This window comes from Rhizomucor pusillus (genome assembly GCF_041956525.1).
Source record: "Rhizomucor pusillus strain CBS 183.67 unplaced genomic scaffold VTP01scaffold_11, whole genome shotgun sequence".
Classification (NCBI taxonomy): Eukaryota; Fungi; Mucoromycota; class Mucoromycetes; order Mucorales; family Lichtheimiaceae; genus Rhizomucor; species Rhizomucor pusillus.
Genome location: NW_027192153.1, coordinates 80071 through 93950, shown reverse-complemented (window position 1 = coordinate 93950; position 13880 = coordinate 80071). Strand labels below are relative to the sequence as shown.

The following is a 13880-nucleotide window of genomic DNA, read 5'->3' as shown; positions in this document are numbered from 1 at the left end:
ATGATATATCAGTGTCATGAGCTTTACATTTCAACATAGAACCACGCTGTACTATCTGGCTAATTATTCCTTTTGCTGCTTCTTCGTTTTCTTCTTCTTCTCCTCCTTCTCCTTTTGTTTCAAAAAGTATTCGCCGCTCTCGAGCTGCAAATCGATCTTGGATGGCTGCTGTGGAGGAGGGAATGGTGTGTATTCTTTCTTTTCCTTCTTCTTTTCGACCTTCTTCTTTGGCTTCTTTACGTGTCTCTTCTTGAAGTGCGGCAAGAAACGGTCCCAATTCTCGTTAGCCAGTTTGGGATCCTTGGCTAACTCGCGTTTAATCATGAGTTCCTACACACATAGATTTAGAATGTCTTGTTGTATTTTTGTAATCCATTGCAGGTTTTACCTTGATGTGATAAATAGGGTGTATGTTTTTCATGCAGTCCAGGACTATCCGGCGAATTTCTTTCAGGCCTTTGTACGGTCCCATTGCCGCTACGGTGTTGCCCTGAACGAGCATGTAGCATTTTGTCAACAATTCAATCGCTTTCAAAGTGTTGCCGTTCGGACCAATAAGTCTCTGTCGTCGCTTGACAAATCGTGCCTTATTTCGAGTAATGCCTCCAATTTTGATGATATCGCATGCTACATCGTCCTCCATAATTTTAACTGCTTGGCCGAAAGGTACACTTCGAGATAGTAGTTTTATCAAGTCTCGTGCTTTCAAAATTGCGTATGGATCGTATGCTTTACGTGTCGTCTTCACCGTCATGCTACCTTCCACCAAGTCGAGAACGCATGCAATGCCCTTCATAGGATATTCTGTCAGTTCCGGTTGCTAACAGACCAATCTGTACCAAACTTACATGCTTCTCTAGAGCCTTGGTAACAAGCGGCCATACTTCTTTCAAGTATTTTTCTCGGTATCGTGGGAATAATGTCGCAAACGAGGATTCTTCTGTGAATGGACCGGTGCTGTGTTCCGGTTTGAATTCTTCAATCTTCCAATGATCAATGTCGTCGGTATCCCAGGCTAATCCAGATCCAAGTTAGATTTGACTGTAAGATTTACTAAGTTTGTTGATGAATTGCTTACGCTTGTCTTTTCTGTGTCGTTTGTTGCTTGCTTTCGGCGCAGGCGCTTGGGCAGGCGCATCGGTCATTTCTACGTCAGTCATATTCGAGAAGGTACGGCAATACTTCCTTTGCAGCCACAAGCCAAATAACGAGAGAAAAATTCAAAGACAGCAGCATCAATTGTCCATCCCTGAGCATAATATCATGCTGGCCAACAACTTGACACTTGTCAAAAACCGTCTACAGATCCAAGTTTTTGAAAACAAACTTGATTCTCGCTATATATAATACAGATGTCTTCTAATTGCCTCGCTAACACTGCGTCAGGGACAACATATACGTAAGTTACATCGAATTTCGATACATTATATTTTTCATATATAAAACAAGTTGAATCACATGCGTTTATGTCGATGCACTTGCCCCTTCACCACATCATTGTATTGTGTTTTTCGTTTGTACCGAATAATCCCAATTCATAGTATGTAGCTTTCACGGTGTCGAACACACATTATCTGATCTGTCTTTGAATTTTTCTGCCATGTATTTATTGTGGCTGTCATCAGGGTCGCCACGGTCCCAAACGCAACCTCTGCGGTGACAGCATGAGCACGGGATGGTACTTTGCTCTTGCTTCTGCCACAGCCGATACAATGCTCCACGGAACGCTCGACTGCTGCAAGCTACTCTACACTTGCTTAAGAATACAGCAGCTGCCCCTACAATCGTGAACCGGTCCCTGCATACGACGCCGGCGAAGCATCCTTCACGGTCTCAGTGGTCGCAGCAGATATATTCTCGCTCGACAACTCTTTACTCCCAACTCTACAGATACCGAAATTTAAGCTCTGTCGCTCGCACGGTGCCGAACTCTGTCGACAGAGATGGCAAGACGACACCTTTGCAGGAGCTAACATACCCACGAAATGTCCTTGACATGATTGTCAACCATGGAAAAGAAACAGAACAAAAGACGCTGAATGCTTCTATTCGGTTGGAAAGCGCACCAGTGTCTTTTGATACGGACGAGTTCAATAGACTATTGCAACAACGGGAGCTATCTCGAGCTTTGGAGATGCTGATAAATTCTCCAAAAACGGTGGACATTCATCGCGATACATATCAAAAATTGTACGACAAAATTGGAGGATTACCGTTGAATGAATTGATCTCACTGGTACGACCATGGCGACAACTCGAGAGCTCTAACCGCCACGTCTGGGGCGTTCTCGACGATTTATTTCGTTCTTTCGACGATTATCAACTGAATCAGCTGATCCAACATTTGGCAAACAACCCAGAAGACGAGAGATTGGTTTTGCACTTGTACGGCGCAGTTACAAAGAAATATAGAGCGGTGAAAGATTACAACGTTCTTCTTTCGGCTATTCCCACCGCAGGCGATCTCTCAAAGACGTTGTTGGTTAGAATGTACAACAAGGCAATAGACGAATGCGTCCGCGAACGACAGAGACACCATGTCGATAAGATCGTTGCAGCAATGATGGATAAAGGGGTCTCTCCGGATCCTGCCACTTACAATATATTCATCCGCTCACAATTGCGAGGAAGGAACGAAATTGCCCTCCGAAGGGCGACGTCAGTGTTTGAAGAAATGAAGAAACAAGGGATAGATCCAACGCCAGCAACGTACAATACGTTTTTGAAGTTTGCAGTGAGACGCCGGCTGTGGGATCAAGTTCTCGATTGGGTAAACAAGATGGATCCAGCGGTTCATGCCAATACAATTACACTGCGGATCCTGTTGGAAGCCGCTGTTACGGCCAAACATCATCGAGGGATCGTTACGGCATTCGAGACGATATCTAGACACGTGGAAATCAAGGGTTACGAGGAATTGCTTCATCCGGCGATTGTTGCTTTGTTGCGACATAAACGTACAGAGACGGCGTTGTTTCTTTTGGAGCGGATTTTTCACCAAGATAGAGAGCCAGTAACCCTCGTATCGTACAATATTCTCATTCATGCACTTTGTCAACGAGGACAGATCGATGAAGCGCACAAAATCTTGCATGCCATGACGAAGCATGAGGGAACAATACCCAGGCCCGATGTGGTTTCCTTCACTACTTTAATACATGGCTACGTGCGTCACCACCTAGATACCAAGGAAGGTCTCGACGCTATAGTTCAGCTTTACGAAGACATGCTCAGCCGCGGGTTGCAATCGACTCCAACGCTGCACGCTGTTCTACTTTACAGTCTTTCAAAGTCCCGTATCATTAATCTCAAGTCTGCAGAGCGCCTTTTCCGGCTGATAATCAAGGAACTTGACGAGCGTCCTGTGATTGAGAAACGCGGCGACCTTCTACCACAAACAGTTGTATATAATATCATGATGGATGCTTACTTCATCCAGCATTTTAATCTCAAAATGCAGAACCGCCCAGCACCTCCTGGACTTCTGATCAAGGCATATAATCTTTTAGACGAGGCTCAACGAAAAGGAATACCTTTTACTACTGTAACACTTAACATTTGGATGCGCGGGCTCGCACTATTCAATAATCAGCTGTACGAAGCAGAAGAGCTTCTACAATGGTTTCAACAGACGGGAATTCGTGGCGACGAACGGACCACCTGGTACTTAACGAGGGCAGCCAGTCGCGCCAACAGATCGGATCTAGCACGGGATTATTTGCAGAGATATGAGAGCTCTGGAGCACAAATCGAAGGTCGTGGTCTTCGACACCTGAAAAGAGTATTAGGGGCAGCGTACTTTTCAAATAAAGAAGAGCTTTAGTCCCAAAAGGATTTTTTTTCTTCGTTTTGCAGGGTCCGAGAGAAAGAACAGAGCAGAAGAGTATTTGCTTTTTGGGGAATAAACTCCGAATTGGACTTATCACGTCATGAAGGTTCAGAAGCGGCTCTTTGGTCTTCTCTCTATCATCGCGGCCCCTCTCTCCTTCAGCAGTTACCGGCAGAAGCGACAGCGATGCAGCCAGACTCACAAACGGGCCTTAGCAGTAATGAGACAGCACAGACGAATGGACACGTGAAACACGAGGAAACCGTCAATGGAAAGGAGGCGCTCGTGGGGGCCGTGCTTGCGGATAAACAGGGGCATACTGGAGATCGCAACACGAAAGAGGAAAAGATCGTCCTGCCGAACGAAATGGCGAGCATGGTACCTTTGCAGCTCCTGGTTGGCAAAGTAATCCGCAAAGCACACGCCGATCTAATGACTCTGACCGACACGTATGTTCTTGATATACACAGCAGCTTGTCATCGTTTCTTATCATTGTCTTTCCAAAGGCTACCATCGCGCAGCGAAGTCGATAAGAAACGCCAAATTCTGAACTATGCGACCTTTTTCCGCCAACAGATGTTGAAACTGCAGGTGCTCGTAAAATGGGCGGACAACGCCGATGATATCCAAATGTGCCAGGTAGAATCATCAATTCCTCCCCTTTCCAGAACGAAATAATTGATCGTGCCCGCAATATGGCTGCATTGGGAAAACAGAATATCATGGCATTTCTTGCAAATCAAAATCAAATATTTCGAGATACCACAATGTATTTACACAAGATCCATTCGGAACTGCCGGCAGCGAGGATACGGAACTTTGACATTCTCAGCGCTGTGGATGTATTGACTACCGGCACATATCAAAGGATGCCATCAAAGTATAAGGTATAAACAATAGTGTGTTATTGTATGTTATCGAACTAACTGGAAACTGTTTTATCAGGATATGCTTCCTCCTCCTCCTTTGACGGATGAAGAAGTACTCGAAACGTTTAGGCAGATGAACGACGTAATTCGAATGCGCATTTTGACAAGCGAAGTATTACCAGCACCCATGCAGAATTATGAGATCGGTATGTCTGCCGACTGGGTCAACGAATGCTGCTGCTGACCGTCTCCTAGGAAGCGGTCGTATATCATTTTCGATCAAAGACGAATTCAATGTCGCCCTTACTCTGATGGGGCCGCCCAAAGAAAGACGATGGTGGATAGTATCACTGGAAATACTAGTGAAATCAACAGCTGGTGGCGGCGCCGGCGACGTCGACATTGAGCTTAATGACATTCAGCGACATAACCTGAGGATAAGCGCGCAGCAGCAGCTCGTTCCTCCGATACCACCACAACCTACAGCACCTGACACGCAGACAGAAAATGTCAAAAAACCATTGTTTTTCCCATTGATCAATTTGTACGACTATTTGCACTTATTCTGTCTTAACATGCAACTTGAGATTATGTTTATGCAAGCAACAATGATTTCTCGCACGCGATGGTTGGAGCAACTCAAAGTGGAAATGGATAACTCCAGATCGAAGCTGACGCTCGTATACTGGGAAGGCGGCTCGGCAGCTGCGCATTGGGCTCATCCTCAGGTAAATATACGAAGTTTCATGTTTCATACCAGAAAGAGTTTAACGTCCACGCAGCTGGAGGATGGTAAAAGCAGCTCGGAAGGTATGAAAAATAGCACAACAATTGAACTTTCCGTGAGCAATGAGAGCGAAAAGACGACTGGACCTTTTTCGCCTGAGGTTAACTTTGCTATCGCTGTACGAGACGAACTAAAGGGTCTTATCCAAAAGTCTGGTCTCGGAGCTTCCGTCGCATTGATGAACATCGACGCCGCCGACAGAACAAAAGTGTACACTGCCTTGAAGTATCCAAAGAACAGTTTGGATGTATTCTGGGGCGGTTCGCGTAATCTGCATTCTGACACGGATCTTTTAGTATGTATGAGCTTTATTTCTCAAACTACATTTTTGCCTAACAAACATGCATAGAAACCTTCTGATTTGAACGTTGAGCGATTGCTTCGCCATGTAACACGGCATCATGCACTGTGTATTATCAGCAAAATCCGAGATCTGCTTAGATCGCAAGAATCTTACCTGAACGAGAATGGCCTCTATCTAAGAGAATGCCGCATAGAGGACCTGATATCAGATGACGAAACCAAGAGTGAAGATGACAACAGTAAGTTCAGTTAAAATTAGCGACATAACGAAATCTAATTGTTTATATGTAGAATCAGATAACAATGCATTGAAGACAGATTCTGAAGATTTACCGTCATTGATTGTCCAATACCGACACCGACGTTACATAAGCATCAGCATTGATATGCGAACGGGTCGAACTAAAGTACGAGAAGCTGGTTTCAGGCTCGGTGAAGGCGATGGTAAGCAGTCGAATAGCATAAACGGACGATCCAGACAATATATACTAAGGTCTCTTTTTTTGCCCTTGCTCCAGTGAAACTGCGGGAGTTGGAAGAATTGTTAAACAATGATCCAGCAAATATTGCAAAGCACTTGTTGTGGCTACGATCCGAGGTAGTGATCCGAGAAATCATATCTCTAGCAAAGCAGTTGAGCTTGCAACCTTTTCAACCGTCCCAAATGTCTCTACGGCCTGATGACTTTGTCAAGCTTTACGGTGATTTGCCTTCAATTCAAAAACCTGTTGAGAACAAAACAGCGCCGTATGGACAGCAACAAATGCGACCGATGTATCCTTCCCACTGCGTTTTCTTGCAGTTTGCACAGTTTGAAGACTGGTACCTTGTCATTGCTATTGTGCGAAACGAAGTGCATTCATGGCTATGCTGCATAAAGTAAGAGGCACTGGTTCTGCGAGAAAGAAAAAGATGTTGACACTTTTTCTAGCAAAACTTATGATCAGAATGGACTTTTCCAAATCATCACAGACTTGATACATGTGAATTACGATGAAATGTGGCAGGAGCATTACATCCCTGCTGAGCACAAGCATACAGACGATGATACTTTGTCGGATGGACGGAAACGGCGGAGACATGAGCTTCAAGACAGCACTGAATCAACCATGCCAGCGTCAGACGAAGACGTTGTTATGGAGGAAGCAAAGAAGAAGCGCCGGCGAACTCTGTCAGGAAGTTACACTTCTGCATTTTACCAGCAAACACAGGCTGATGAGAGGATAGACGCTATCGACAAGTAGGTCCCACTGTACTTTTGACTATTTGATCATTTCTAAGTATTGCATAGCCTTTCAATTGATTTACGATTTATGGCAAAACTCGATTCGTTATGCCGGTAAGTTAACATTGAACCGTCACTTGGAATAATTTCTTACGGCAGAGGACATGCAGTGCGTACATTACGAATCGAAAACTCGAGTTGCAGCTACTAAAGTTCAAGACCTCCCTTTCCTACACCTCGAGACCATTGCTAAAATCGTTACCCACAGCTGAAGCTCAGGTTGTGAATCATCCGGCAGCAGGCAAAATGGAAGTTCTTTGTGTACCGCAAAAGGACCTTTTGCAGACCTGCGCAATACGAAATGTCGAAAACGATAGATTACAGCATACAGGAGGCGGCACTCCAAAAGATATTCCTTTGCATATACGGCCTTGGCTGGCGCGAATGCTACCACAGATGCGAAACGATGTTGTTATGCGAGCATCTGGTTGGTGGGCATGCGGTCGAAGCGAATGCTTCGTGGTCATCCAGGACAGATTTGATTGGAAGAATATTCCGGTGCAGGTCTGCGATAACAGCGGTAAGCATATACAAATGAGCCTTGAAAAGCAAATTTTTAATCAATGGTATCTATAGATCACATATCGTTGGATAAGACTACGAATGTATTGTCCTTCACATATACGGAAATTGATACTTGTATCGACCGTTTCCTGACGGACTGGGAAAGAATTTATATGATGGCTAACCTGGCACGCCAAGGTATGTCTTTTGTAAGTCTTTATACTCCTTGTTACTAATCCATTTCTGTAGTATCATCCAAATGGTTGGATAAATATAAAGAGGAGATATTATTTGATACCTTCAATACGCAGGAATTCAAATTCCAATATGCCAAGGTAACACACAAAGCAGATCTTGACATTTTAATAGCTTTGCTGACTTCAGCAGAATTTTACATGCTCAATCCGATGGGACGCACCATCCAAATCACGAACACGACAATATATTGTGCAATTTTCAACGACAGTAGCAAAAACAACCAAACATAACTATGAAAATAACAACCGTGAGCCAGTTTCTCTTCCTGTTTTCCGTGATCGTAATCCGCATTGGCGGATAGCATCATTTTTGCAAGAGGAGCTCAATGAGAAACGGGACCTGGTGTATTTTGTACAGGTACATGAAAAGTATGCAGAACCAAGTACAAGTTTGGATTTCTAAATACTCTCTGCTAGAAACTATTCCAAACTCTGCCCCTGATGGCTTGTCTCGAAAAGATGGAAAAAGACTTTATGCAACAGGGAGCCATTGGAGAAGTATCCATTATACCGCGCTCAGCAACATCGGTGCGCATAGTTTACTCATCAATGTAAGTTTGAATTGTAGAGTCATTAGATGTGATTCTCAACTTTGCTGTTAAAAGGCATGCTCTGGATATACGCTTCACAAACCCGCAGACGATCTGCGTATCTGACGCAGCTTTTAACCACATCCTTTACTCGTCACAAAATCGAACGGATGTGAACCAAAATGCAGAAAACATTGCACCACCACAGCCGTACGTGGCACAGTCCACGACTGCATCCGATACCCAACAAGACGCAAACTTGAAGTCTGAGTCAACGATCAAACCATTTAGCGTTGCTCAGCAGCTCAAGTTTTCGGCGTTCTCCAAATTTAACGAGACTCTGGATTCAATGGATTCTTGGATATTTGAGGAAGACAATACTGAAACGCAACCATGGTATTTGTCTGGCAAAATGTGGGCAGACAATACCGAGCCATTCGCGGTCGCCTTTAAGCACGGGATGCTATGCTCCGCGTCGCTTTGCCGCAACGTGTTCTCGAGATTAAAAGACTTGCTGTGAAGCATTGTACGGATTAAAATCGTATAATTGTATAAAACACTTTATTTAGCAGGATTCTCCTGATTTGCAATCATTTCGGATATATTCTTTTGTAAAAGATGCCAGTCTTCCTGCTTGGGGTGTGCAAGCTGTTTAAAAGGAAAAGATTAATGCTCTGCAGTGATGGCAATCCCTGAATATCAGTCAATGGCTCACCTCGCCAATATCATATACATATGCACGACCATCGCTAGATCCTACAACTGTTCGCTTGCCTTCTTTGTCCCAAGCGAGTTTGTTGAGAGCTCTGCCTGAGCCGACCAAAGTGCTAACCGCAGGTTCTTCTGTATCCGTATTCAAGTTCCATAGATCGAAGCGGCCGTCACCGTCAACTGATCCGAAAAGTGCTGGATGCGATGGCGACCATTTTACGTCGTACACATAGTCGTCTGCATGCTCAAAGGAATAAAGGGGTGTGATGGAGGTCGGTTGCGTCGATGTTTTTGAGGCAGACTGGATAAAACTCTCTTGCATCAGCCGATGCTCACCCGCTCTCTTGCCCATTATTTCTTACCTTTGCACGCCAAAGTTTGACAGTCCAGTCCACAGAGCAAGTGAGGAAAAGATCAGAAAAGTCTACAGAGCCAAACAGGGGATGGAAGTGGAGACCAGTCACAGCACCGTAGTGTCCTCGGTATGTATCATTTTGGTTGATACCGGCTTTGCTGCATTCGGTAATATAAATTTGAGTGTTCTATCTTTAAAAGATTCTACTTTCTTACCTTCCGGCTTGATCGTATCGGCTGGCTTGATAGACGTTGCCTTCTTCTGTTCCGACCCAGAATGTGGCCGTCTCATTGTCAGGGTATCCCAAACAGGTAACGGATACTTCGTCCGTCTTATTGTGTGACGGATGTAGCAACTCCAAATAATCCTAAGATACCGTTTACAAGGTAAGCATGTTTTTCCTTTTTCAATACACTATGTGCATCTTTATCAGAGCAGTACCTGAGGCTGTGCAAGCATATCCAGTTGCCAAGAACAGACGAAACCATCTGTGCTGGCAGTGATCAAGTTGTGTGCATTTTGCGTACCGACCATTTCAAGAGAATAAACTGGATGGGTATGTCCACCTGCTGATAAAGGCGTTTTCAACACAGGTAGAGATTTTGCTCGAGTGTCCCACAAAACAATCTGTCCAGAGTAAGTGCCGCCGATAACATAGTTTGGATGGAACTTGCTAAACATGACGCTTAGTACATCAGACTGTTCAAATTACAGTAATGATTAGGATATTTGAAATCGTTCAGAGTCGCACAGCATGCAGGTACCTGGGAATGGAACACAAATTCAGGCCTCTCCAGTAGATGTAGGTTCCATACAAGAGCAACGCCGTCTGGTTCGTTCAAAGCACCAGGGTTCTTGTTGTAAGATGACACGAGTAACTCAGGATGCTAAACATATATTTTTCCGTGAGCGATTTCATGTGCATCTTTAATCAGTGGTGATACGACCTTGTAAGACCAGTTGACATCTGTCACGGATCTATTTCTTGACCATTTTTCGTCCCAAAAGTCGCAAACGAATTTTACACGCTTTCCATTGCTTTCGTCACTGGAGGAGGATTTGGTTGGCATCACTTTATATACATCATCGATGCGTGTGCACTGCCGTACCTATTCACATCAATGCCGAGGGTATAATCTTTCATAAAATCGTAGGTCTCGTTCAGTGCTCGTTCCACAAATTTGGTAGAAGTGTCGACAAAGTTTATGAATTCAGGCGAAGTCAATATCAACTTCTTCTCCTCCTCGGTCAAGTCTATCGTCGCAGTCGCGTTTTAGCAAACTGCTCCAGATTATCTTGGCTTTCATCGAATTACCAGGATGCTCCTCTGCTTTTTCCATTTCTGCACGTTTCCGCTCTTCTTCAAGTTGTGCTTGTCTCTGCTTCTCGAGCAGCTCGATCTCCTCCATGATCTCTTTTCTGATTTCCTCTTCTGTCTTTTGCGGTGCATCGAATGATCCTTCAGATGTCTGGATCTCCTTGCTGTATACAACTTGTTCCTGAAATACGGTTTGTTGTATTTAATATAAGTATGCACTTTTTTCGATCTATTCATTTGTTGGATCGTTACGTACCAGGGGCGGTATATCAGCAACAACAGTCTGGAACTCTGAAAGTTCAGCAACATATCGCGGTGCAGTGCTGGGAGCCGTGGTTGCTGTCTGCGACGCTATTGAAGACCGGTTTCCATTGCTTCTAGCGAATAGTTTGCATATGATCGACTAGGTTTACGCGTCAGACAGACCGCAAACTTACTCGCTGATGGGTGTGCCTGGGACAGAGTACCCATAATTCGTTGATGCTGGTCGAGATGCAGTGAACTCTGAGCCGGTGTCTGATCCTTTGTCAGAAGAACCACCACCACCGCCTGTCGTCGAACCGGGCGTTCCTGGACGTTCTCCCAACACGAGCGCTACGAGGTCATCGATAGCCTTTCTGTCCCTGCTGCCGCTTGTCTAATGCCATCCACAAAATTCAGAACAGTTGATTGCCCGAGTCGCAACGCAATCAGCTTACCGACGACGAATGGGACTGACTCGTCTGGCTCTCAAGGATGGCCCGGCGTTCTTCTCGAGCGCGTCGAAGCTCTGCGAGTTTTTGTCTTTTCTTCTCTAGCTCTTCCTTCCGTCTCTCCATAAAGTTGTGAACAAGCAAAAGACAGACGCAACAAATACAACACGACCAACTGCGTCGGTCTACTTCAAGGTAACACAAAGGTTTTACAGCAAAAAGAATGCAGTTTTATTGAGTTCAAGCACGCTGGAACATACTAATTTACTGTAGTTTGAAGAGAAGATACAAGATGCAATGAGTATAAACCAAGAGAAATATAGTTTCATTTCAATTGGCATACCTGTTCCATAGCCTGGGTCTTCTTGGAGCGGTCCTTGCGGTCAAGGATGGCCTGACGGCTCTTGTCGATCTTGAGCTTGGTGACAACAACGTTGGAGGGGTGAATGCCAATGGGGACAGTGGCACCTGATAAACAAACGGATAAGCATTCCTATGCATGATTTCCTCCTCCAGCACCAATACGTACCGTTGACCTTCTCGCGGTTGACGCGCTCAATGTGGATGACCCACTTCTTACGGTAGACCTGGACAACCTTGCCCTCACGGCCCTTCAAGCTACCGCGAACAACCAAAACTTCGTCGTCCTTGCGGATAGGAATGGAGCGAGTCTATATACAAAGCCGATGCGTTAAAATTTGAGCATGATCGTTGTTAAAGTGGGCGTGGGCGTGGGCGTCTTACGTTGTACTTTTCGCGAAGCTCCTTGGACAAGGGGGAGCTCATAAGCTTGCGGCGAATGTGCGAGGGGGCCGAGAAGTGTGCCTTTCTGCACTTGCGGCGAGAAGAGCTAACATCTAATGTGGGAGGAGTCGAAATGTTACTACGATGCTGCTGCTCTCGAGGCGACCGTCCATCCATCCGTTTCATCATCGATCCGCTATATATCCATCCTGCATCGCCGCAACAGTATCATGCCCTGCCAGTTGCAATAGGTACTCACCAGCACTGAACTTCATGGCTGGCGCGTGCAAAAATGAAGAGGGGGAGCTTCCCAAGGTCTGCTTGGCGTTGTCATAGTAATCTCGTTCGGAGAATGGAATTGCCTTTTATGGTCAATACTTGAAAGCAAGGATGCCTACATCTAAGTTTTCAGGTTCGAGTCTCCACGCAAGCGTATCGATTGCTATGACCACGTTCAACAAAACTATGACATGAAGCTTTTCCGCATACCATATGGTACCTTTCTTTTGAAATATGTCAATACTTTGTCAACAACAACCGGACACCGACTGAGGCGGGCTGTCTGGCAAATACCGTAACAAGGCCGTTATGCTCGACTCAAAATAAGACTGAACAGCCTTCACGAGAAAGTTCGACTTACCAAGGGCAGTACCCGAAGCAATCTAAAAAGTATGCGCACCTTCGCCAACGAATTACTCGAGCGAATACAAACGAGCGAAAAAGTTATACGAACGAATACGGATAAGATAATTCGTTCCGTTTGAAGTTCAAGCAAGCACACATCAATAACAGAGGATTAAGGGCACTATCCATTTTATGCTCTTTGTGCCGAACTCAAACGGCGACCAATTCGCAAAATCGATCAGCACCGAAAATCTGGAAGATTTATGCAGTGAAGTGCGGGACACGTACCTTGATCTGTCCCTGGAAGTCGCAGGTGGACTTTCCCTTTCCATCAAGAAAATAATCCAAGTAAGCATAGCAATCTAGATACAGAAACATGCTATATTTCTTATTCGGGTCCAGGATCTTAAAGCTAGATCATATCACGCGTCAAGGCACACTTTGAACTGGCTATGCTAATGCAAGAAGCAACGGAAGAAGACATAAGTATACTCAATGTCTTATTTAATTGGTGAGTGGCGTGCAATGCATTCTCGGTTCAAGATGCTAACGAAGGCAGCATCAATAAAGTGCCAATATTCGAAATGGAGCTCATCACGAATTATGGATCCAGTGTTGAGCCCAATCTTTATCAACTAGACCAACGGCGTCTATTCCGGTAGTAGGTCAACCCAAATGGTTTTGAGATCCAAACCTAATAAAAATAATTATTAGCCTCAACAGAGCCGGAATGAGTTTGTAGTGACCCTAAGCAGACCTATGTATTACTACAGTGGATTCCCGTTAATTTCAAGGTCTCGGTTCCCGGATTTTGCTTGATACCTCCATTTGGTCGCTGCCTGCGTGTAGATTTCTACTTATGCACCTTACATTCCGAAGCCATGTACTGGTTTGTAAGGACAGACAACAAGAGCGACAAGTTCTGAGGCTGCAACCGACGTCCGCGACCAAAATGCAAAGCCGTCTGCTGCAGATATTGCTTGAATCACATCGGTTTACTTCCAGAAAGTGTGCGTGCATTCGGACACCATCCAATGAGAAACATTCTGCACTAAAACGACCAATCTTGAC

General features: G+C 44.9%; 6 protein-coding genes across 6 annotated transcripts; 3 read left to right on the top strand and 3 right to left on the bottom strand.

Annotated features, from left to right (window-relative positions):
* Positions 1 to 63: 63 nt before the first annotated feature.
* On the bottom strand, positions 64 to 1160 carry VTP01DRAFT_1505 (uncharacterized protein; the record flags this gene model as incomplete). The annotated part of the gene is made up of 4 exons (XM_069379863.1): positions 64 to 330; positions 389 to 790; positions 849 to 1015; positions 1079 to 1160. 4 exons carry the CDS (start codon positions 1158 to 1160, stop codon positions 64 to 66), a joined length of 918 nt encoding a protein of 305 aa, XP_069237929.1.
* A 515-nt stretch (positions 1161 to 1675) lies between these two features.
* VTP01DRAFT_1504 (uncharacterized protein) lies at positions 1676 to 3823 on the top strand (the record flags this gene model as incomplete). Its single annotated transcript, XM_069379862.1, has 1 exon — positions 1676 to 3823. The coding sequence occupies one exon, from the start codon at positions 1676 to 1678 to the stop codon at positions 3821 to 3823; it is 2148 nt and encodes a 715-aa protein (XP_069237928.1).
* Positions 3824 to 4015: 192 nt separating this feature from the next.
* On the top strand, positions 4016 to 8885 carry VTP01DRAFT_1503 (uncharacterized protein; the record flags this gene model as incomplete). Its single annotated transcript, XM_069379861.1, has 17 exons — positions 4016 to 4278; positions 4337 to 4469; positions 4547 to 4717; positions 4776 to 4905; positions 4955 to 5427; positions 5482 to 5781; positions 5836 to 6028; positions 6081 to 6233; positions 6308 to 6668; positions 6721 to 7029; positions 7081 to 7128; positions 7185 to 7594; positions 7651 to 7776; positions 7828 to 7913; positions 7966 to 8193; positions 8253 to 8386; positions 8441 to 8885. 17 exons carry the CDS (start codon positions 4016 to 4018, stop codon positions 8883 to 8885), a joined length of 3963 nt encoding a protein of 1320 aa, XP_069237927.1.
* Positions 8886 to 8926: 41 nt separating this feature from the next.
* Positions 8927 to 11567, bottom strand: VTP01DRAFT_1502 (uncharacterized protein; the record flags this gene model as incomplete). The annotated part of the gene is made up of 12 exons (XM_069379860.1): positions 8927 to 9013; positions 9081 to 9377; positions 9439 to 9589; positions 9647 to 9798; positions 9873 to 10130; positions 10196 to 10318; positions 10379 to 10478; positions 10541 to 10685; positions 10747 to 10930; positions 11006 to 11123; positions 11187 to 11386; positions 11448 to 11567. 12 exons carry the CDS (start codon positions 11565 to 11567, stop codon positions 8927 to 8929), a joined length of 1935 nt encoding a protein of 644 aa, XP_069237926.1.
* Positions 11568 to 11705: 138 nt separating this feature from the next.
* On the bottom strand, positions 11706 to 12460 carry VTP01DRAFT_1501 (60S ribosomal protein uL24; the record flags this gene model as incomplete). The annotated part of the gene is made up of 5 exons (XM_069379859.1): positions 11706 to 11708; positions 11785 to 11909; positions 11971 to 12112; positions 12186 to 12298; positions 12445 to 12460. The coding sequence occupies 5 exons, from the start codon at positions 12458 to 12460 to the stop codon at positions 11706 to 11708; spliced, it is 399 nt and encodes a 132-aa protein (XP_069237925.1).
* Positions 12461 to 13001: 541 nt separating this feature from the next.
* VTP01DRAFT_1500 (uncharacterized protein) lies at positions 13002 to 13735 on the top strand (the record flags this gene model as incomplete). The annotated part of the gene is made up of 4 exons (XM_069379858.1): positions 13002 to 13157; positions 13226 to 13320; positions 13369 to 13470; positions 13552 to 13735. The coding sequence occupies 4 exons, from the start codon at positions 13002 to 13004 to the stop codon at positions 13733 to 13735; spliced, it is 537 nt and encodes a 178-aa protein (XP_069237924.1).
* Positions 13736 to 13880: the final 145 nt, after the last annotated feature.